Below are 25,299 nucleotides of genomic sequence, written 5' to 3' on the forward strand. Positions count from 1 at the left end.
CCCCAGCGATGTCGCTGGTGAGATCTGCCTGTGTGGCAGCTCACTAGCGACCACTTAGCGATGCACCAGCGATCCTGATCGGGTCATATCGTTGTCGGGATCGCTGGTGCATCGCTAAGTGTGACAGTACCTTTAGAGCTTTTGCTGTTTTTTCGTATAGTATTCATTTTGTCTACAGTACATGTTTAATAAAGTTTGTTTTATTCACCAAATACACAACGAAAAAGAACGTTGCGACATTTGCAGCTTTTCTAAAACTTTCATTGCTTTCTACGGGTGAAAAAAATTGCTGAAAGAAGTGACACGCTGCGGATTTAGAAAACGCTGCAGTTGTGAAATTCAGTGAGGAGAAAATAAAAGGGTGTTCAGGAGAATCCTGAAAATCTCAGTCTTTGCTTATGCTGTAAAATGCTGTCAACTTCTTATTTGCAGAAGAAAAAGCTGCAAAAATTCTGCATATGAACGTGGCCAAAAGCTGCTTTTTAAAGTGCCAGCAAAACATGAGATTTCCGAAATCTCCTGCATGCGCTTGTTTTTTTTCTGACTGAATTTCAGAACTGTAGCGCTTTTTAAATCTGCAGCGTGTCACTTCTTTCAGTGTGTTTTCACCTTTAGAAAGCAATGAAAGAATAAAAAAAGAAAGCTGAAGATATTGCAATGGCATTTTTCGCTGCAATTTTTTAAGTGGTTTTGGTGAATTAAACTATTACGTCTCGTTCACATGTTCAGTATATGGTCAGTATTTCACACCAGTGTTTGTAATACAGAAACAGCAGTGGAACAATCAGAGGAAAGTATAGTAGAAACACGTCACCACTTCTGGATTTATCACCCTCCTGGTTTTGACTTGCGCATACTGATGTGAAATACTGACCGAATACTCAATGTGTGAACGTGGCCTTAAACATACTGTAGACAAAGCAAACATCCTCACTTTAAAAAAAAACTGAAAAAAGTATAAAGAACACCAGAAAACAAGCTGAAAAACAGATGTTTTGAACGCAACATTTTTTACTGCCAATAGAACAGGTTTTGGCTACTGAAAAAAATGCATGCGAACATAGCCATAGCGTTTCAGAGTAAGACTATCTGTGGTGTTACATAGGACTGCAGGTGAGATCTACAACATTTTCTGTTCTCCGAGAGTTATTACTGCTATCTATGGTGTTGCATAGGATAAGGTCACAGTCATGTGACTGGTCACGTGAGCCGGGAGGGCTTCTGTTCTGGAGTGTGCTGTGCATAGAGGGAATTGTATGGTGATCGGTACACAGCCCCTTCTGAAATGACAGGTGGGCGTGGTGGCTGATTCGCAGTGCGGGGAAACTACAATCCAGGGCGGTATAGCGGGTGGGAATGTCAAAATCAGGACTGTCCTGCTGGATCCAGGACAGTTGGGAGCCCTGCTGTGTTATCTGCAATGTTAAAAAAAAAATTAAGAGGGGGTTGGGGGACAACTCTTTGTCTTGGGGCTTGGGCCCCCCAATCTTTTCTGACCCTAGCAACGCTCCTGTGTAATGCTAATAGTGGCAGACCCGTTGGCTGATATAAGGCCCCTGAATATGGGGGCCACAGTGCCAGCACAGGCCCCTCTGCCACCTGTATCCACATCCTGCTCATGTAATGTAACCTAAATGTGTGGTTTTACAATGTTAGCATTTGGGGCCCAACTTTAAACTTTTGCCTAGGGCCCCACTTTTTCTAAAATCGGCCTTGCTCCCATGTGCACAAGTTTCATTTGGTTGAACGCTTATCTCAAGGAAATATAATGGATCTGCAATTCAAAAATCAGATCCTTGACTTCCTTGACAGTTAAATGTCCCTGACCCTATACACATTAGAGTGTCAGCAGAACCGATGTTGGCGGGTTCTGCTACCATTAGTCTAATTTATAAAGGGGGCTTAATTCTCTTTTTTGATGTATCCTAACTGTGGGGAATTCAAGCTTTTGCATACTGATCTTCTGAATTGTGACCTAACGCAAGTCCTTTCAGAAGGGATAGACTATAGTGGTGTAGTCCCAGAGCTTAGTTCTCCACCATCTTCCAACATTCTAAAACATCTGTCAATGGAAATCTCTAGCCCAACAAAGAGTCTTTTGAAAGTAAAATTTTTAGTAAGAAACAATGCGAACGGCATTACAGACTGCAGCACTGTGATATCTTTATTGGTCATTATGGGTAACTCTAGGAGAAGATCTAACCATAGGTATGATGAGTAACACTCCCTTTTTTGTCTCAATTCAGGTTTAATAGACAATGTGTGGTCGACAAGGACAAGAGGAACCAGTGTCGATACTGCAGGTTAAAAAAGTGTTTTCGGGCTGGAATGAAGAAAGAAGGTGAGTGATACTTTTTATTAACTGCTTCAATTGCCCTGAAATGGCGCCCACCTAATGAATTATAGGGAATTTCCTGTCGGAGACAAGCGCCTCGCCTTCATCAGTTATGGTTCAGGTGGTTCCAGTCTCCAGATAAGCAGGGTAGTAAATGTTTTAATGTCATGCATTTTATTTTCTTAGTACATAGTAGATCAATTTAGATAATACTTCAAAAATCAATATCAATCAACCCCAATATTGCCATATTTGGCCAACAATCTATTGTATATGGGGCCCCGACTCTCCTCTTATAGATTATGTTGGTGCGGTAAGGATCCCGCATGTCTGATTTCTGACTTTTGTCCAACTGAGCGAGCGCTCCTGTGTATGGAAGAGTCATGTGAGACAGCTGCCAGATGACCAATCACCCTCACCATTGTTTGGCTGGAAGTTTTCCAATGACTATGGGGGGCTTTATTTTCAGGGTCTGATTTGGGCAGATATGTAGTAAAGGGAACCATCTGCTTTGGGCATCCCATATCAATGGCAAAACAAGGATTAGGCCTCCAAAGAAGAAAGATTATGTCTAGTAGTTTATGCCAGCACATTGCATGCTAACATTTGGGGTCACACAAGAATGACACAGAAAGATGGCCCATGGACAACACAATGACACATACAGACTCTTGGGGTACAGAACCATGACATATAGAAACTAGGGGAACAAAAAAATTTCAAATTAACATTTAGGGTACAGGACAAGGATAAAGTAAAACTTGGGGTACAGACCAATAACAGACAAATACTTAGGGAGTCACATTAATAACACATTAACACTTAGGGTTATAGGATATTGAGACACAGACACTTGGGATCCAAGACAATGACACATTGATATTTGGGGTACAGGATGATGAGACACTGACACTTGGGATCCAAGACAATGACACATTGATATTTGGGGTACAGGATGATGAGACACTGACACTTGGGATCCAAGAGAATGACACCTTGATATTTGGGGTACAGGATGATGAGACACTGACACTTGAGATCCAAGAGAATGACACCTTGATATTTGGGGTACAGGATGATGAGACACTTACACTTGAGATCCAAGAGAATGACACCTTGATATTTGGGGTGCAGGATGATGAGACACTGACATTTGAGATCCAAGAGAATGACACCTTGATATTTGGGGTACAGGATGATGAGACATGACACTTGGGATTAAAGAGAATGACACATTGATATTTGGGGTACAGGATGATGAGACACTGACACTTGGGATCCAAGAGAATGACACATTGATATTTGGGGTACAGGATGATGAGACACTGACACTTGGGATTCAAGAGAATGACACACTGATATTTGGGGTACAGGATGATGAGACACTGACACTTGGTATTCAAGAGAATGACACATTGATATTTGGGGTACAGGATGATGAGACACTGACACTTGGGATTCAAGAGAATGACACATTGATATTTGGGGTACAGGATGATGAGACACTGACACTTGGGATCCAAGAGAATGACACCTTGATATTTGGGGTACAGGATGATGAGACACTGACACTTGAGATCCAAGAGAATGACACCTTGATATTTGGGGTACAGGATGATGAGACACTTACACTTGAGATCCAAGAGAATGACACCTTGATATTTGGGGTGCAGGATGATGAGACACTGACATTTGAGATCCAAGAGAATGACACCTTGATATTTGGGGTACAGGATGATGAGACATGACACTTGGGATTAAAGAGAATGACACATTGATATTTGGGGTACAGGATGATGAGACACTGACACTTGGGATCCAAGAGAATGACACATTGATATTTGGGGTACAGGATGATGAGACACTGACACTTGGGATTCAAGAGAATGACACACTGATATTTGGGGTACAGGATGATGAGACACTGACACTTGGTATTCAAGAGAATGACACATTGATATTTGGGGTACAGGATGATGAGACACTGACACTTGGGATTCAAGAGAATGACACATTGATATTTGGGGTACAGGATGATGAGACACTGACACTTGGGATTCAAGAGAATGACACATTGATATTTGGGGTACAGGATGATGAGACACTGACACTTGGGATTCAAGAGAATGACACATTGATATTTGGGGTACAGGATGATGAGACACTGACACTTGGGATTCAAGAGAATGACACATTGATATTTGGGGTACAGGATGATGAGACACTGACACTTGGGATTCAAGAGAATGACACATTGATATTTGGGGTACAGGATGATGAGACACTGACACTTGGGATTCAAGAGAATGACACACTGATATTTGGGGTACAGGATGATGAGACACTGACACTTGGGGTGATAGGATAATTAAACACTGACACTAAGGTACTTGTGGTCCAGGTGATGCTCCCACCAGACGCAGCAATCTAAGGTAACTGAGCGTCACCAAGACAGCATGTACCTCTTTGACATAGTGATAATGACCCTGAAGGGGTCAATACTTCTCATATACAGTATCATTGTCAAACCTCCCAGCACCTTTTGCCATTTTTCATATCGAATATAAAGGGTTTTTTGCATCACCTGAAATAAGTGTTGTGAATTTCTCCTGACTTGGGATGATAGGACAATGACACAGTGATACGTGGGGTACAGGACAATGACACGTGGGGTGAAGGAGAGTGACACACTGACAACTGAGGTAGAGAAAAAAGATACACTGACACTAGGGTTACTGAACCACGGGGTGATCAAGCAATGACACCCTGACACGTGGGGTACTGGAGAATGACACACTTCACCGGGGTGACAGGACAATGACAGACTTGGGGTGACAGGACACTGTGATTGCAGTATTTTGGACTTGCCCTCAGATACTTTATCTCTAGAATTTTTTGTCTTCTCAATACGTCCCATATTTATCAATATTTTCACTTCTGTTAATGTTCAATGTTTTTAACGCTCAGGCCATGACCAGTGGACGCTGAGCAAATATTTGGGTGGGGGTGGGTCCCATTTAACCAATGATTGGGGAGCTTGGAATGAAAACTCCTCCCGCAAGGTTTCCATTCATTTGAATGGAGGGCACAGTCTGGCAGGTAGTATGTCGTGAATGGAAGGCGGATCATGTCGTGTACATCCCATCTATGCTGCAGGAATTGCACAGTGCCATTGGGCATTATGGGAAATTCACAGTGCCAAGCTTGGCAAATTGTACCACGTATCACTTTATGAACTAAAATCACTAGGCAAACACCGAATGTTTCCTTAGTTCACCCCACATAAACTGTGATAGTAGTAACGGCTAGATTAATATTTACTTACATACATAGCACCCAGCGATCCGATAGAAGGCGCAGCCCTCGTGGTCCCCTTAAGGCTGAGTGCAGACGGAGTTTTTAGCCCTGCGGATCCTTCCGCGCAGAATGGAAGAAATCCGCAGGTCAAATGACCTGCATTTTTCATGCGGATTTCTTCCATTTTTCCTGTGGTTTTATTGCGGTTTTTGTGCGGTTTTCCACTGCGGTTTTCCCCCTGCGGATTTGGTGACAGGGGAGATGGAAAACCGCACAAACGAAGTAACATGCTGCGGATTGTGTACCACAGCAAAACCGCGCGGAAAAATCCGCAGCGTCTGCACAGCGGGTTTTTTTTTCATTGATTTTAAGGCTACTGTACATCACAATGCGGATATGCAGCGTTTCTGCGCGGAAAAATCCGCTGCGGATCCGCTGCAAATCTGCATCATGTGCACACAGCCTAATAATTATCAATGGGTTTTAATCAGATTTGTCAGTTTTGCCTAAAGTATTCATACTTTTTTTTAAAGGAGAATTCTAGTTTCAGCAAAGAAAACTATTGTATGAAGAGCATACACAATTTTCAAATATATTTTCCGCATTAATTCCTTATGATTTTAAGACCTCTGCTTGCTGTCATTCATTCTTTACATCAGTTTGATAGAAATCTGTCCTGGCCATGCGACAATCACATAAAACACTCAGCTATGAAAACCATGGGAAGTAAACAATGAAATATTGGAACAAAGGAAGCAGAGATCTTGAAATCTTGAAAAATTGATGCATAAAGTATAATGTAAAATTGTATAAGTGACCTTTCTTTCGCTTGACTTGTACAGTTTTTAGCTTTAGGTCATTTACTTCTCTAAAGTGATGCTAGAAATTCCGCTAATTCTTTTTTTGAGTTTTTCCTTAACAAAGGGTCATGTGACCTAACAACTCCTATCTAATCGTCCTCTGAGCTCCCACAATGCACTGCTTTCTGGTCACAGAAAATCAACAGAAATGGGAATTTACCTTTCTGTCTGAACAGAGAATACACATGATACACATGATGGCATTAGAGACCAGAACAGGAAAACTTTAGAAAATTACTTACAAAAGTGTCCAACATTTTAAGTTGATTTCATCTATGGAATGTTGTGTAAAAGTGGATCACTCCTTTACACCAGCCATATCTATCTATCTATCTATCTATCTATCTATCTATCTAGATAAAAAGTAACGAACGAAGCCAGCACACTAGGCAATATGGCAAAAAAACCAAAACAGTGGTTTATTAACCCGTAGTAGAAGTTGCAACGTTTCGGTTCTGAGGTATGAACCTTTCTCATGTTTTTTTTTGTCATATTGCTTGGTGTGCGGCCTCCACTTTTTATCTACATGGCTTAGTTTTTGCCAGGGAGGCTCTGCACTCACTTTACCCTAATGCTGCTCCAGCTTTTCTATTATCTATCTATCTATCTATCTATCCCATATCTATCTATCTATCTATCCCATATCTATCTATCTATCTATCCCATATCTATCTATCTATCTATCTATCTACCCCATATCTATCTATCTATCTATCTATCTATCCCATATCAATCTATCTATCTATCTATCTATCTATCTATCCCATATCTATCTATCTGTCTATCTATCTACAGTGACTTGCGAAGGTATTTGGCTCCCTGGAACTTTTCAACCTTTTCTCACACATCATGCTTCAAACATAAAGATACCAAATGTAAATTTTTGGTGAAGAATCATCAACAAGTGGGACACAATTGTGAAATTGAACAAAATTTATTGGTTATTTTAAATTTTTGCGGAAATTCAAAAACTGAAAAGTGGGACGTGCAATATTATCGGGCCCCTTTACTTTCAGTGCAGCAAACTCAGTCCAGAAGTTCATTGTGGATCCCTGAATGATCCAATGTTGTCCTAAATGACTAATGATGATAAATATAATCCACCTGTGTGTAATCAAGTCTCTGTATAAATGCACCTGCTCTGTGATAGTCTCAGGGTTCTGTTTGAAGCACAGAGAGCATCATGAAGACGAAGGAACACAACAGGCAGGTCCATGATACTGTTGTGGAGAAGTTTAAAGCCGGATTTGGATACAAAATGATTTCCAAAACTTTAAACATCCCAAGGAGCACTCTGCAAGCGATCATATTGAAATGGAAGGAGTATCATACCACTGCAAATCTACCAAGACCCGGCCGTCCCGCTAAACTTTCATCTCAAACAAGGAGAAGACTGATCAGAGAAGCAGCCAAGAGGCCCATAATCACTCTGGATGAACTGCAGAGATCTACAGCTGAGGTGGGACAGTCTGTCCATAGGACAACAATCAGTCGTACACTGCACAAATCTGGCCTTTATGGAAGAGTGGCAAGAAGAAAGCCATTTCTCAAAGATATCCATAAAGAGCGTTGTTTAAAGTTTGCAACAAGCCACCTGGGAGACACAACAGACATGTGGAAGAAGGTGCTCTGGTCAGATGAAACCAACATGTAACTTTTTGGCAACAATGCCAAACGATATGTTTGGCGTAAAGGCAACACAGCTCATCACCCTGAACACACCATCCCCACTGTCAAACATGGTGGTGGTAGCATCATGGTTTGGGTCTGCTTTTCTTCAGCAGGGACAGGGAAGATGGTTAAAATTGATGGGAAGATGCATGGAGCCAAATACAGGACCATTCTTGAAGAAAACCTGTTGGAGTCTGCAAAAGACCTGAGACTGGGATGGAGATTTGTCTTCCAACAAGACAATGATCCCAAACATAAAGCAAAATCTACAATGGAATGGTTCACAAATAAACATATCCAGGTGTTAGAATGGCCAAGTCAAAGTCCAGACCTGAATCCAATCGAGAATCTGTGGAAAGAGCTGAAAACTGCTGTTCACAAACGATCTCCATCCAACCTCACTGAGCTCGAGCTGTTTGCCAAGGAAGAATGGGCAAAAGGTTAAAAAGTTCCAGGGGGCTGAATACTTTCGCAAGGCACTGTATCTATCCCATATCTATCTATCTCTCTATCTATCAATCAATCAATCAATCTATCTATAATATATCTATCTATCTATCCCATATCTATCTATCTATCCCATATATATTATCTATCTATCTATCTATCTATCTATATGTCTCTGTCTGTCTATCTATCTATCCCATATATATTATCTATCTGTCTATCTAGCTATCTTTCTATGCCATATCTATCTATCCCATATCTATCTATCCCATATCTATCTATCTATCTATCTATCTATCAATCTATCTATCTATCTATCTATCTATCTATCTATCTATCCCATATCTATCTATCTATCTATCCCATATCTATCTATCTATCTATCTATCTATCTATCTATCTATCCCATATATATTATCTGTCTATCTATCTATCTATCTATCTATCTATTATCTGTCTATCTATCTTTCTATCCCATATCTATCAATCTATATCCCCTATCTATCTATCTATCTATCTATCTATCTATCTATCTATCTATCTATCATCTGTCTATCTTTCTATCCCATATCTATCAATCTATCTATCTATCCCATATCTATCTATCTATCTATCTATCTATCTATCCCATATATTATCTATCTGTCTATCTATCTATCTATCTATCTATCCCATATATATTATCTATCTGTCTATCTATCTATTATCTGCCTATCTATCTATCTTTCTATCCCATATCTATCAATCTATCTATCCCATATCTATCTATCCCATATCTATCTATTTATCTATCTATCTATCTATCTATCTATCTATCTATCTATCTATCTATCTATCCCATATCTATCTATCTATCTATCCCATATCTATCTATCTATCTATCCCATATCTATCCCCGACACTGTTTCTATCTATAGAACTATTAAGAAACCTTCTGCAGGATTGGGAACCAGGCTTACAGGACAGTCTCATCACTATACTCCCAGGGTTAGATGTCCACTGACTTTGATCTCAAATTATGTCAGTCAAGCTTCGTTAACCCCTTTCACACCTTACTGAGTCCATGATACTACATCTTCTCACTGACAGAGTTAGAATAATTTCCCATTGCACCAGACTCCTACTCTCATCATTAACCCTTGTGTTTTCATTATAGCTGTTCAAAATGAACGAGACCGGATAAGCACGCGGAGGTCAAGCTATGAAGATAGCAGCCTGCCCTCCATCAATGTCCTAATCCAGGCAGAAGTCTTGTCACAACAGGTAGGACACTGAATGCTATGATATCCTGATTTGAATGGAATCTCTGTGGGGCAGTTTGAGTTTGTCAGATGCTGTACAGTTAAAGAGATTGTTCGGGTCTTTAACATTAATGGTCTATCCTTAGGGCCCCGTCACACATAGCGACGAACGAGCGATCCCGTCAACGATATTACCTTGTCAGGATCGCTGGTGAGTCGCTACATGATCGCTGGTGAGCTGCCAAACAGGCATCTTCACCAGCGATCAGCACCAGCGACACGCAGGTAACAAGTGACGCACGTCGCTTAGTTACCCACTGTGTACCTTAGTTACCAGAGCGCTGGTGCAGGGGTCCTAGAACAGATCCTTGGGGAACTCCAACAGAGAGAGAGGGTGGGATGAGGAGGTAGTGTGGGAGTGGGAGACGCTGAATGTGCGATTGGAAAGGTATGAGGAGGTCCAGGATAGGGTGAGGTCTTTGATGCCAAAGGAGGAGAGGATCTGTGGTAGGAGGCAGTGGTCAACTGTGTCGAAAGCAGAGGACAGGTCTAGAAGCAGGAGTATAGAGTATTGTCCGTTAGCTTTGGCTGTATGTAGGTCGTTGGTAATTTTGGTCAGGGCTGTCTCAGTGGAATGATGGGGGGGGCGGAAGCCAGATTGTAGATTGTCAAAGAGCAAGTTAGATGTTAGGTGGGAGGAAAGTTCAGCATGGACATGCTGCTCCAGGAGTTTAGAAGCGAAAGGGAGCAGAGATATTGCATATAGCTGCATAGCTAGGGGGGGCACATAGATGACAAGGGGGCACAAAGCTGAGGGTCACAGATCACCAGGACAAAAGCACACTACCGACACAGAGATCGCTCTGGACTCTCTGGTAGCAGCTCCTCTTCAGGAGGACAGGAGAGCATTGGGCGCTAACCCTGCCCACCCTGACGCTAACCCCGCCCACCCAATCAACGTCATCATTCATGTGCAGGGCAGGCATTGTTCTGTAATCAACGCTGCGTGCCGTGGACTTGGTGGTTAAAGGGCCGGCAGCCGACAGGATATGGCTGCCACCCGAGCATTGGGGACTCCGGGGACCTGCCTGCGGGCCGCATGAAGTTACCACGGGCCAGTGGTTCCCCAACCCGGCTATAGGGGGTAGATGCGCAGTACCCATCCGTGGCCATTATTCTATCGACAGAGCTGAGCTGCTCCACAGCTGAGCAGTTCCGGACAACACCAGCTGACCATCAGTGATGCCATGTGTTGCACCCCCACTGGTCAGAAATTGATGACAATACACCATCAATATTAAAATCTCGGCCAACTCCTTTAAGATTGACCATTTTAGAAAGCCATAGGCTGCATTACAGGGTTCTTATTACTAGTATGAAGTAGAATACCTAGATTCTGGCTTGGCATGGTCATCAGGGGAACAGTTGAGTCCCATGGTGGCCCCCTTTGCAAGAGTGGTCCCCCTTCCACTAAGAGTGGTAGTTGGCACAATACACTTGATTCACTCTGTACAGACAGAAGCAGCAACTCATCAGTCAGTTTTGTGAATGAGCAATGTGCCCCCAGAATCAATGTTACTGGTGGGCCCGTGGCACCCCAGTCTAACACTGCGTAGACTTCCCAAAGTTCTGCTGAATCTTATTCAATATGATTTTATGACCATGGGTCGTAGATCATCTGGTTTGGAAAACTCACTTTTGCTTTACTAGAAAAATTTCCCCTAGGTGCTTTCATATATTAGCAAAGTGGAGAATGCAATCAAAGATTGTCAACCTCTCTGGAGGACCCGACACATCTGTACTTGATACAGGCTGCCAATTGATTTAAGAGTACCGTTAAATGCATCATTTCTCCTGCGGGGGAGCTGCAGTGTAATTGAGCACTTGCTCCTTCTTCCCGGGGGGTCCAGCTTTTCATTGGAAATCCTTCTTACTACTAATAGCAAGCAGGACACAAGTCATTATAATGCAATTTATTTTAGAGAGACAATTTTCTTTCTGTGAACAGGAAATGCCAGGATTTTAGATAAGTAAATGAGTGACCCGGCCACCTCTGGATCAGACCTCATTTTGTGGGTCATGGCTTATTGATTAGAAATGGTTGTTTTTCCAGGCTGTTTGTTTAAGGCTGTGTCATTGAGTGCACTGATTGAACAGCACAAACCAGAGAGAATGGGGAGATGAGAAGTGCTTCTGTATTTGTTATATACAGTTCATTACTGGTTGAAATTCTGGACTTTTTAATAATATAAAATTTGGTGACAAAAGAAAACTTCCAAACTTCAGTGATTTGAACCCAGGACCGCAAAGCAGCAGTGCTAACCACTGAGCCACCGTGCTGCCCAAAAAAACACATTCTTCACAGCAGCACATCATCAGGACTCAAGCAGCCAAGAAAAATGGAAACTTCTTCACATCGAATGGCTGTTCAGTGAGAATTAGGAGTATAGCCTGCCTGTATAAACAGGCTATTAAATGGCCACCAATCAGCAAACAAGTAGCCAATTGATTAGTGTAAGCGGATCTTTAGTATTTCTAACATGTCTATAAAGATAGCTCTATACATACTGTAGATTGATATGTTTCTACAGGCAGGTGCACATGGCCATAGATTCTCTCATTCGAGAAAATCGAGACGATTATGTAAACGATACTCTGCTCAAACTGATCAGAGTGTGATCATAGTGTGATCCGATTCTCTAGGATGAGGAGAATATAGAGAAAAACATGTCTCCATCATCTCCATTGGGTCATTGCGGGAAAATCGGACTACACTCAGATGTCGTCCGAGTGCAGTCCAATGGTTTTCACTTATTCATTGACTTGCATGGCCAAGTGCAATCGGAATATCGGATCAAAGATATTGGCACACAATAAGATAGATAGTAACTGCCCTTTCATTACAGATAACATCGTCGGTTGCCATGTTAAACACAGATATCAGAGGGAAGAAGATTGCCAGTATCACAGACGTCTGCGATTCTATGAAACAACAACTTCTGGTTCTCGTTGAATGGGCCAAATACATCCCAGCATTCTGTGAGCTTCCACTAGATGACCAGGTGGGTTTCCATACTATCCAGCTAAGTGTTGATTTCAGGCAATTAGATATATTGTGCATAAATAGGGAGATACAGTGGGTGCGGAAAGTATTCAGACCCCTTTAAATAGTTCACTTTTTGTTTCATTGCAGCCATTTGGTAAATTCAAAAAAGTTCTTTTTTTCTCATTAATGTACACTCTGCACCCCATCTTGACTGGAATAAAACAGAAATATAGACATTTTTGCAAATTTATTAATAAAGAAAAACTGAAATATCACATGGTCATAAGTATTCAGACCCTTTGCTCAGTATTGAGTAGAAGCACCCTTGTGAGCTAGTACAGCCATGAGTCTTCTTGGGAATGATGCAACAAGTTTTTCACACCTGGATTTGGGGGGATCCTCTGCCATTCTTCCTTGCAGATGCTCTCCAGTTCCGTCAGGTTGAATCGTGAACGTTGGTGGACAGCCATTTTCAGGTCTCTCCAGAGATGCTCAATTGGGTTTAGGTCAGGGATCTGGCTGGGCAAGTCAAGAATGGTCACAGAGTTGTTCCGAAGCCACTCCTTTGTAATTTTAGCTCTGTGCTTAGGGTCATTGCCTTGTTGGAAGGTGAACCTTCGGCCAAGTCTGAGGTCCAGAGCACTCTGGAAGAGGTTTTCATCCAGGATATCTCTGTACTTAGCCGCATTCATGTTTCCTTCAATTGCAACCAGTTGTCCTTGTCTCTACAGCCGAAAAATAACCACATGGAATGATGCCGCCACCACCATCATGTTTCACTGTTGAGATTATATTGGACAGGTGATGAGCAGTGCCTGGTTTTCTCCACACATACTGCTTAGAATTATCACCAAAGAGTTCTATCTTCATCTCATCAGACCAGAGAATCTTAATTCTCATAGTCTGGGAATCCGTCATGTGTTTTTTTAGCAAACTCTATTTGGGCTTTCCTATGTCTTGCAATGAGGAGAGTCTTCCGTCAGGCCACTCTGCCATAAAAGCCTGACTGGTGGAGGGCTGCAGTGATAGTTGACTTTGTGGGTTCTTCTTTTACCAAGGTTCTTCTCCCACGATTGCTCAGTTTGGCTGGATGGTCAGGTCTAGGAAGACTCCTGGTGGTCCCAAACTTCTTCCATTTAAGGATTATGGAGGCCACTGTGCTCTTAGGAACTTTGAGTACTGCAGAAATTCTTTTGTAACCTTGGCCAGATGTGTGCCTTGCCACAATTCTGTCTCTGAGCTCCTTGGCCAGTTCCTTTGACCTCATGATTCTCATTTGGTCTGACATGCACTGTGAGCTGTGAGGTCTTATATAGACAGGTGTGTGCCTTTACAAATCAAGTCCTATCAGTTTAATTACACACAGCTGGACTCCAATGAAGGAGTAGAACCATCTCAAGGAGGATCACAAGGAAATGGACAGCATGTGACTTAAATATGAGTGTCTGAGCAAAGGGTCTGAATACTTATGACCATGTGATATTTCAGGGTTTTTTAAATACATTTTCAAACATTACTGTTTTTGTGTACATACAGAGATCTGGTGCAGCAGGTCTGGTCCAACCATGCATCTTAGATTGACCAGATCACCACGTGTGGAGTAATTTACCATTTATGTTCTCAGATCACTGGCCTCTTTCTGGTCATGGGGAAAGAGCACAGATCTGCCAATGACTAGTTCCTTTGCCTTGATGAAAGCAGAGTCCATCACAAACCCCATATAGCATGCTGATGATACCAGGACTCCTAATCGATTATCCAAACCTTAGTGCTTCATATATTTTCTTTATTTTTTTTAACATTTTTCAACATGATCAATGATGGTTAGTTTGTGCCTGAAGGGAACCTTCCTTCCATAAATGATCCTAATCACAATCACACTGTACAGCTGACACTAATTTTTCAGTCCTGTCCTTCAAAGGGTCCATCCAGCCCTTGACCCATCCATTCGTTAACCTCTCTGTCCTCGAGAACCTTTGATGTTTAACTCATAGACAGTATCAATGGTTAACAGAGTGAGAGATCCAGCTACTCTGATTCATTTTTTAACTTCTTCTGTTGATGGCCAAGCTTTATTAAATCCTGGTTTAAGAAACAACTCACACAAGATGGGGAAGGACTTGGACAAAAAATGCTACTACATATTCTCAGGTGGGATGACCCTCCATCCACATGATGCCAGACTGATTGACTTCATGCCAATTTCTGTCATCTACAGCAGTCAGTCTGAGCATGAGTTCTTACTTTACAACTTTTTGCTCCTAGGTGGCGCTGTTACGTGCACATGCAGGCGAGCACTTACTTCTGGGAGCTGCAAAGAGGTCAATGATGTACAAGGATATTTTACTTCTAGGTGGGTCACAATCACACAGCAGCTGTGCGGTGCATTGTGGTGTGTCACCTGCCCCCTAATACCTTCTTTTAGCATAAGCTGAGCATTAAGTCCACTAACTCTTGTAAGTGTGTGTGTGGCGTGCATCCTGGGATCTTTTATAGCCAATGTATGAGGCATGACCCCCAAAACACTTCTACCTCCTAGTATATATGGATGTGATTTCAGAAGAAAGTGTGGCCGCCTAGTGTGATGTATTTGAACAATACCCCCTACACCCACCTGGCCACTTCGGTCTCCAGGTGACTGTTTGTGACAAATACCGAGCTCTTGACATCATGTTTATGGCATGTCATTAAGATAGCAAAAGCTACAACACCCCCAGATAATACACGGTATCATAATGTGTTAAACATTAGTGACCCTGCACTGATAAGCAACCCACTCACCATCAAATAGGCCAGACTCAAAGAGATCTACATGAGGCTGAGAAAACAAGGGCCTGAGATTGCACAGATTTGATGAAGGACAGGCAGCTGTATATTAAAAATAGCTATTTTATTAACTGCTCCTCTTGACCCCATCAATACCAATTCCCCTTTAGGGTTTTTCCCAAAAAATTTGGTTGTCCCCCCATCCCATAGCACAGAGTATAACTTTCTGATCACTGAGAGTCTAACCACAGGGCCCCCCTAGCAATCTCAAGAATGGGGCTCTGGAATCCTGAGGACAGCCCTGCCCTGAATGGAGCAGAGTATACTGACGGATTTGTCATCTAGAGGACAAAGATTTGTAAAGACGTGCTGAACCCACCAGAGCTAGAAATGTTATTCATAGTCTCTCTGGAACTTCAATGGTCCCTCTTCCCAAGCCAATAAAGGGATTTTCCCACTAACAAACTTAATGTAATAACATTGTAATCACTAGATCTTGGAATAATAATAACATTCACAATTGGATGTGATTATCTCAGCACAGGAACATTTTATTTAATCTTATAAACGTGCCCCTGCTGTGTACTGTGTAATGGCCGTGTCTCACCATACAGGGACATGGTCTGATCATACTACAGCTCCTGGGCAGGGGGGGAAGCAGAAGAGGATACAGACAGGACAGTATGGGATCACAGCTGTATGATAAATCTTCTTTACTCCATGACAGGAAATGACCGTGTGGTGCCAAGAAACTGCTCAGAACTTGAAGTGGGCCGAGTGGCGGTCAGAATCCTTGATGAGTTAGTTCTCCCATTCCAGGACCTACAGATTGACGATAATGAATACGCCTGTCTTAAAGCAATCGTATTTTTTGACCCTGGTGAGTTCAATCATCCTGTCTTCAGCTTGCAAAATAAATATGTAGGAGACATGCAGAGAATTTGGTGCCCGGTATTAGAAAAACGGAGCTCTGACCTATACTTTTGTTGTTTTAGGTCAATGCCTGTATGGCCTCTTCCCAAATCTATGTTCAATATATAAAACTGATATATCTTATAATGGGCTCCTCTTTTATGTTTCCAGATGCCAAAGGATTAAGTGATCCCACAAAAATAAAGAGGATGAGGTATCAGGTCCAGGTGAGCCTGGAAGATTACATCAATGACCGGCAATACGACTCCCGGGGGAGATTCGGGGAGCTGCTCCTCTTGCTGCCGACCCTGCAGAGCATAACATGGCAGATGATTGAGCAAATCCAGTTCGTCAAACTTTTTGGAATGGCCAAGATTGATAGCCTGCTGCAGGAAATGCTATTAGGAGGTCAGTGTGCCAGGGAAGAGGGCAGATCTAAAAGCGTAGTCACTGTCTTTGGGAAAGCTGAGTAATAACTAATATGGCTGCCGTTACATGTTTAGGTGTTGTCAGATTTTTTTTTATGCCAGTTATATTGCAAGATACCTTCTCCTATAGCACTAGGGATTCTCTGCATATAACTAGGCACTAGTGTGGAGCAATATGAGAACTTTCATGGTGACCATGTGGTTTGTCACCTACAGTTGTGGCCAAAAGTATTGACACCCTTGCAATTCTGTCAGATAATACTCAGTTTCTTCCTGAAAATGATTGCAAACACAAATTCTTTGGTATTATCTTCATTTAATTTGTCTTAAATGAAAAACACAAAAGAGAATGAAGCAAAAAGCAAAACATTGATCATTTCACACAAAACTCCAAAAATGGTCCAGACAAAAGTATTGGCACCCTCAGCCTAATACTTGGTTGCACAACCTTTAGCCAAAATAACTGCGACCAACCGCTTCCGGTAACCATCAATGAGTTTCTTACAATGCTCTGCCGGAATTTTAGACCATTCTTCTTTGGCAAACTGCTCCAGGTCCCTGATATTAGAAGGGTGCCTTCTCCAAACTGCCATTTTTAGATCTCTTCACAGGTGTTCTATGGGATTCAGGCCTGGACTCATTGCTGGCCACCTTAGAAGTCTCCAGTGCTTTCTCTCAAACCATTTTCTAGTGCTTTTTGAAGTGTGTTTTGGGTCATTGTCCTGCTGGAAGACCCATGACCTCTGAGGGAGACCCAGCTTTCTCACACTGGGCCCTACATTATGCTGCAAAATTTGTTGGTAGTCTTCAGACTTCATAATGCCATGCACACGGTCAAGCAGTCCAGTGCCAGAGGCAGCAAAGCAACCCCAAAACATCAGGGAACCTCCGCCATGTTTGACTGTAGGGACCGTGTTCTTTTCTTTGAATGCCTCTTTTTTTCTCCTGTAAACTCTATGTTGATGCCTTTGCCCAAAAAGCTCTACTTTTGTCTCATCTGACCAGAGAACATTCTTCCAAAACGTTTTAAGCTTTTTCTGGTAAGTTTTGGCAAACTCCAGCCTGGCTTTTTTATGTCTCTGGGTAAGAAGTGGGTCTTCCTGGGTCTCCTACCATACAGTCCCTTTTCATTCAGACGCCGACGGATAGTACGGGTTGACACTGTTGTACCCTCGGACTGCAGGGTAGCTTGAACTTGTTTGGGTGTTAGTTGAGGTTCTATATCCAACATCCGCACAATCTTGCGTTGAAATCTCTTGTCAATTTTTCTTTTCCGTCCACATCTAGGGAGGTTAGCCACAGTGCCATGGGCTTTAAACCTCTTGATGACACTGCGCACGGTAGACACAGGAACATTCAGGTCTTTGGAGATGGACTTGTAGCCTTGAGATTGCTCATGCTTCCTCACAATTTAGTTTCTCAAGTCCTCAGACAGTTCTTTGGTCTTCTTTCTTTTCTCCATGCTCATTGTGGTACACACAAGGACACAGGACAGAGGTTGAGTCAACTTCAATCCATGTAAACTGGCTGCAAGTGTGATTTAGTTATTGCCAACACCTGTTAGGTGCCACAGGTAAGTTACAGGTGCTGATAATTACACAAATTAGAGAAGCCTCACATGATTTTTCGAACAGTGCCAATACTTTTGTCCACCCTCTTTTTATGTTTGGTGTGGAATTATATCCAATTTGGCTTTAGGACAATTCTTTTTGTGTTTTTTCATTTAAGACAAATTAAATGAAGATAATAATACCAAAGAATTTGTGTTTGCAATCATTTTCAGGAAGAAACTGAGTATTAGCTGACAGAATTGCAGGGGTGTCAATACTTTTGGCCACAACTGTAGCTCTTGAGCAACCAAATCACAGTGAGTGCCATATCTACCCAATCTTGGATTGACAAGCACAGAGAATTCTTACCCAAAATTGTTGTAGGTCCTGCCCTCTCTCATCCCAATGGGCCCTGATGCCCATCTACATTTACCTTCTGCATACTTGCTAACTCTCCTGAAACATCCGGGAGGTTCCTAGAAAAACGGTAGACCTCCCAGACTATAGAAAGAGTTGGCAAATATCCCGTGTTCTACCAGAACATTCCAGAACCGACCAATCGGTCCAAGGTAAAAATCACAGCATGCCCGAGTTGGATCCAATTATCGGATTATACTCGGCCATGCATGTCAATGACTCTGTTGAAAAAAATTGGGCTACACTTGGATGACATTTGAGTGCAGTCCAATATTCACGGGCTAACAGAATGAAGGAGATAGAGGCATCTTTTTCCATCTTTTCCACATCACAGAAAATTTGATCACACTCAGTTTGATCAGGGGGTACTTAGCATAGTCGTTCTGATTCTCTCAGATGAGAGAAAATTTGCTGGTGTGACCCTAGCCTTTTCAGAATTTATTTTTCTGACCTAGCCTTATAGTGGGAGAGGACCATATATGTATTTTGGGTTATGGTGTAGAGGGCAGTGTCATGCAAAGGAGCATGGGCCATGCCGCCGGCCCTGCACCAACTTCCAAGCATCATCATTACTCCCCCATAGCACAGTAGTATATGTAGATAAGACTAGCGGAAATGTATGTATGAGATTCATTTTGGTATACACAGGTTCTGCAAATGAAGCCCCCCACTCGCATCACTCACTTCACCCCCATCTTGTTCAGGAGCATCTAGCGACAAACGTTATAGTGGCCAACAACAGTATACCTGCCCAACTGCACAATGGACAGATGTGTAAGTATTCTATATGTTGTCAATCCTAAGACTTTCATTTCAGATTATTTGCAACCATTTTTAATAATAGTAATTTTTTCATATTTTTTTTTTGCAGCTACCCCAGAAACACCACAACCATCCCCACCAGCAGGTTCAGGAGTCGAGCAGTATAAAATAGTGCACGGAGCGATCACCGCTGTATCCAAACAGCCGACTTCCATTCCACAACCTACCATCACCAAACAGGAGGCGATGTAACTTCCCGCAAGTGAAAGGAATAATAATAATAAAAAACAAAATATGGACTTATACACTGGAAGCAAACAAGACTGCCCTGTACTCTGCCTGGTCACAGCTAGAGACCAGGCAATCATGGCTGCCACACGCCTCCTTCCGTCTGCCTTTAGAAAGTGATATTTTTGTATAGTTTTCTGTTTTTTGCATTTTCCTTTTTTGTACCTTAGCTTCAGGAAACTTTTATACATGGACGTCAATAATATAGCTGCAGTATGTTGTATTTGTTTCTTGTACTTAGTGATTTTTTTGTTGTAAAGTGAATATTTTGCTTACATGCTGTGAAGTTGGCCATTTTATGGTTAAACGTAAGTGATGTCTTCGAGGCAACAATTTCCTCTTTGGAGCACCTAAATTGGATTGGCTAGCAGAACAGTGGCCTTGTTGAGCTACAGTCATATGTTAAAGTTTGGGCACCCTATTAATGTTAACCTTTTTTCTTTATAACAATTTTGGTTTTTGCAACAGCTATTTCAGTTTCATATATCTAATAACTGATGGACTCAGTTATATTTCTGGATTCAAATGAGGTTTATTATACTAACAGAAAATGTGCAATCTGCATTTAAACAAAATTTGACTGGTGCAAAAGTATTGGCACCCTTATCATTTTCTTGCTTTGAACACTCCTAACGACTTTTTACTGACTTCCTGAATCACTAAATTGGTTTTGTAACCTCATTGAGCTTTGAACTTCATAGCCAGGTGTATCAAATCATGAGAAAAGGTATTTAAGGTGGCCACTTGCAAGTAGTTCTCCTATTTGATTCTCCTATGAAGAGTGGCATCATGGGCTCCTCAAAACAACTCTCAAATGATCTGAAAACAAAGATTATTCAACATAGCTTTTCAGGGGAAGGATACAAAAAGTTGTCTCAGAGATATAACCTGTCAGTTTCCACTGTGAGGAACATAGTAAGGAAATGGAAGAACACAGGTACAGTTCTTGTTAAGCCCAGAAGTGGCAGGCCAAGAAAAATATCAGAAAGGCAGAGAAGAAGAATGGTGAGAACAGTCAAGGACAATCCACAGACCACCTCCAAAGACCTGCAGCATCATCTTGCTGCAGATGGTGTCACTGTGCATCGGTCAACAATACAGCGCACTTTGCACAAGGAGAAGCTGTATGGGAGAGTGATGCGAAAGAAGCCGTTTCTGCAAGCACGCCACAAACAGAGTCACCTGAGGTATGCAAAAGCACATTTTGGAAGAAGGTCCTGTGGACTGATGAAACAAAGATTGAGTTGTTTGGTCATACAAAAAGGCGTTATGCATGGAGGCTAAAAAACACAGCATTCCAAGAAAAACACTTGCTACCCACAGTAAAATTTGGTGGAGGTTCTATCATGCTTTGGGCCTGTGTGGCCAATGCCGGCACCGGGAATCTTGTTAAAGTTGAGGGTCGCATGGATTCAACTCAGTATCAGCAGATTCTTGACAATAATGTGCAAGAATCAGTGACGAAGTTAAAGTTACGCAGGGAATGGATATTTCAGCAAGACAATGATCAAAAACACCGCTCCAAATCTACTCAGTCATTCATGCAGAGAAACAATTACAATGTTCTGGAATGGCCATCCCAGTCCCCAGACCTGAATATCATTGAACATCTGTGGGATGATTTGAAGCGGGCTGTCCATGCTCGGCGACCATCAAACTTAACTGAACTGGAATTGTTTTGTAAACAGGAATGGTAACAAATACCTTCATCCAGGATCCAGGAACTAATTAATAGCTACAGGAAGCGACCTGAGGCTGTTATTTTTGCAAAAGGAGGATCTACAAAATATTAATGTCACTTTTATGTTGAGGTGCCCATACTTTTGCACCGGTCAAATTTTGTTAAAATGCAGATTGCACATTTTCTGTTAGTACAATAAACCTCATTTGAATCCAGAAATATAACTGAGTCCATCAGTTATTAGATAAATGAAACTGAAATAGCTGTTGCAAAAACCAAAATTGTTATAAAGAAAAAAGGTTAACATTAATAGGGGTGCCCAAACTTTAACATATGACTGTATTCTTAAAGGATAAACTCACATTTGGGGTCTTTTTTATGTAAATGCATGTATTTTGTAAACTTATTTTACAAATCGGTTTCATTCAACATGTTGCACTGTTTGGCTTTTACAGGCTCTTTTATTCCTTACACATTGCTGACTGCAGAATGAGTTAACTAGGAATCTAACAGTGAGCTTGTTCTGATAGAGAAATTGTATCTTTAGTTTGTTTTTATTTTTTAATTCCATTGTGCTGATTTATGTTTATAGATGACTAGATGAAGAGCCCAGCGCTGCCCGGGCATAGTAACTATGGTTACTTATAACAAATTATAATGATTATATCTATATATATATAAAAAGCTGAGTGTAGAGCCCCGCCCACTCCGCATAGCCACACTCACTATAATATCCCACATCATCCCATCAGCCAGAGCCACCGGACTACTACCCTTAATATCCCACATTGTCCCACCAGCCAGAGCCGCCGGACTACTACCCGTAATATCCCACATCATCCCGTCTGAGTCGCCGGACTTTTACCCCTAATATCTCACATCATCCCATCAGCCAGGGCCACCGAACTACTATCCCTAATATTCCACATCATCCCGTCAGCCAGAGCCACCGGACTACTACCCATAATATCCCACATCATCCCATCAGCCAGAGCCACCGGACTACTACCCCTAATATCCCACAACATCCCGTCAGCCAGAGCCACCGGACTACTACCCCTAATATCCCACATCATCCCGTCAGCCAGAGCCACTGGACTACTACCCCTAATATCCCACATCATCCCGTCAGCCAGAGCCACCGGACAACTACCCCTAATATCCCACATCATCCCGTCAGCCAGAGCCACTGGACTACTACCCCTAATATCCCACATCATCCCGTCAGCCAGAGCCACCGGACTACTACCCCTAATATCCCACATCATCCCGTCAGAGCCGCCGGACTACTACCCATAATATCCCACATCATCCCATCAGCCAGAGCCACCGGACTACTACCCCTAATATCTCACATCATCCCATCAGCCAGAGCCACCGGACTACTACCCCTAATATCCCACATCATCCCATCAGCCAGGGCCACCGGACTACTACCCCTAATATGCCACATCATCCCATCAGCCAGAGCCACCGGACTACTACCCCTAATATGCCACATCATCCCATCAGCCAGAGCCACCGGACTACTACCCCTAATATCCCACATCATCCCATCAGCCAGGGCCACCGGACTACTACCCTACTAACTTCCATACCTGGGATCCCTTTAAGAGAGCCTGGGGTCAGAACCAGAACGCTGAGTGGAATTGCCCTAACTTCCATAACGGGGATCCCTTTAAGAGAGACCTGGGGTCAGAACCAAAGCACTGGATGGATTTGTCCTGACTTCCATACCAATGATCCCTTTAATAGAAACCTGGGGTCAGAATGAGAGCGCTGAGGGATTTGCTCTGTCTTGCATACCGGAGATCCCTTTAAGAGAGGTCTGGGGTCAGTACCAAAGGGCAGAGTGGATTTGCTCTCACTTCCGTACCGGGGATCCCTTTAAGAGACCCTGGGGTCAAAACCTGAGCGCTTAGTGGAATTGCCCTGACTTCCATACCAATGATCCCTTAAGAGAGCCTGGGGTCAGAACCACAGCACTGAGTGGAACGGTCCTAATTGCATATCGGGGATCCCTTTAAGAGAGGCCTGGAGTTAAAACCAAAGCGCTGGATGGATTTGCTCTGACTTCCATACCGGAGATCCCTTTAATAGAAGTCTGGGGTCAGAATCAGAGAGCTGAGGAATTTGCCCTCACTTCCATACCGGAGATACCTTTAAGAGGGAAGATGTGCCCATGGGATGGAGGATGTGTGAAGGGGATATGGGTACTGGAGGGGGGGAATCATTTCTATCATGTGCTCTCTGCTCTCTCTGGTGGGCAGACAATGGCTGGGAGCTTATGTTCCCAGGGATGTTAGATTTCTCTCACATGGTCAGGGTCTGCTGAGGTGTAGTGGAGTGAGAAAACTGTTGCTCATAGCAACCAATCACAGCTCAGCTTCTTTTAAACAGCTCTGGTGAAATGAAAGATGCTTCGTGATTGGTTGGTGATACACACACACATACATTCAATTTTTTTATATATAGATATAAGAAATGTGCTGAAATTGGATGTGGCATAAATAAGCTAAGAGGAGCTCAGAAAAATACAGATAAAAGACGTACAAACTCCCCATCAGAGTAAGCTTACTGATAGATTCTCAATTAACTCATTCTATAATAAGCAATAGGCAGGAAAACAAAAAACCTGTAAAAGCCAAATGGTGAAAAGTGTATAATGAAACCACTGGAAAAACGTATTTTTAGCCCAAAATACATGCATTTAAATAAAAAATAAAAACACCCAAAAAGCTATCCATGCAGGTGTCTATATATTTTCAGCCTTTCTACTTTTTATACCCTTGTGATTTATGCCCACTAGAGGACCAACAATTCAGTTAAGGAGATTTTCCTAAAAGATGTTGATAAAGATTTGAAAAAAAAGGTCTGTTTACTTTTATTTTATTGCAGAAACACTGCCCCTCCTGCCTATGGGCTTTTTCTGGTACTGCAGTTTATTCAAAAGAGTTGAATGAAGAAGAGATGCAATACCAGACACAAGCCATTGACCAGAATGGCTCCATTTATGAAAAAGAAAAATGCAGATATTTTTTCTAATCCTTTTCTAGCAGTTTAAAGGAGAGTATACAGTGCGGTTCATCAGATCTTCCCTGGGTTTTTTTGCATTTGCCTTTACAGATATGCATATGGCAAATTATATATTATTTACCCTAATCAAAAACAGTTATTTATGCCTTATACTGTGAACTGTCTTCCTAAATTTAGCTTCTGCATTGAAAAATGTAGTTTTTTGCATTATTTTAAATAGTGTAGTAATTTTTTCCATCCACAGGTGGAGCTCAAGGGTACAAATTTTTGTACTGAATACAGTTACTCATTAGCACCTCCGCAGGTTGTTTTGGGTACTGTAACGTGGATGTCCAACGGTTTGCAGACTAATGTGCTTATTGAAATAGGTTAAACTTTATACCTACTACCTGCCAGACACTCACTGCCTAAAGTTATATATTATAGAACGATTTCACTGCCCTTTTATGATAAAACAGAATTATGTATAGTATACATTTTTGTTTTTGTAAGAGTTCATTACATTCTGAATTGATATAATGTGGAGGGGCATGTAGGTGAGGCTTATAGGATAGCATCAGCA

At 42.1% G+C, this 25,299-nt stretch overlaps 1 protein-coding gene across 2 annotated transcripts in view; it reads left to right on the top strand.

Moving 5' to 3' along the window:
- Nucleotides 1-20,528, top strand: part of HNF4A (hepatocyte nuclear factor 4 alpha) — a 193,956-nt gene extending 173,428 nt beyond the window's left edge. The window contains exons 3-10 of one of the 2 annotated variants that reach the window (XM_073582422.1): nt 2,247-2,341; nt 9,767-9,873; nt 12,758-12,913; nt 15,163-15,250; nt 16,391-16,543; nt 16,747-16,983; nt 19,619-19,744; nt 19,842-20,528. In XM_073582422.1, coding sequence (XP_073438523.1) covers nt 2,247-2,341; nt 9,767-9,873; nt 12,758-12,913; nt 15,163-15,250; nt 16,391-16,543; nt 16,747-16,983; nt 19,619-19,744; nt 19,842-19,984 — 1,105 coding nt within the window. In that variant the 3' untranslated portion in view covers nt 19,985-20,528. The remainder of the gene's footprint in view (nt 1-2,246; nt 2,342-9,766; nt 9,874-12,757; nt 12,914-15,162; nt 15,251-16,390; nt 16,544-16,746; nt 16,984-19,618; nt 19,745-19,841) is intronic. The other variant, XM_073582423.1, reaches the window with a different exon arrangement.
- Nucleotides 20,529-25,299: the final 4,771 nt, after the last annotated feature.

Source organism: Dendrobates tinctorius, unplaced genomic scaffold, assembly GCF_039654945.1.
Source record: "Dendrobates tinctorius isolate UK_male_01 unplaced genomic scaffold, ASM3965494v1 ptg000071l, whole genome shotgun sequence".
In the NCBI taxonomy this organism is placed as follows: domain Eukaryota; kingdom Metazoa; phylum Chordata; class Amphibia; order Anura; family Dendrobatidae; genus Dendrobates; species Dendrobates tinctorius.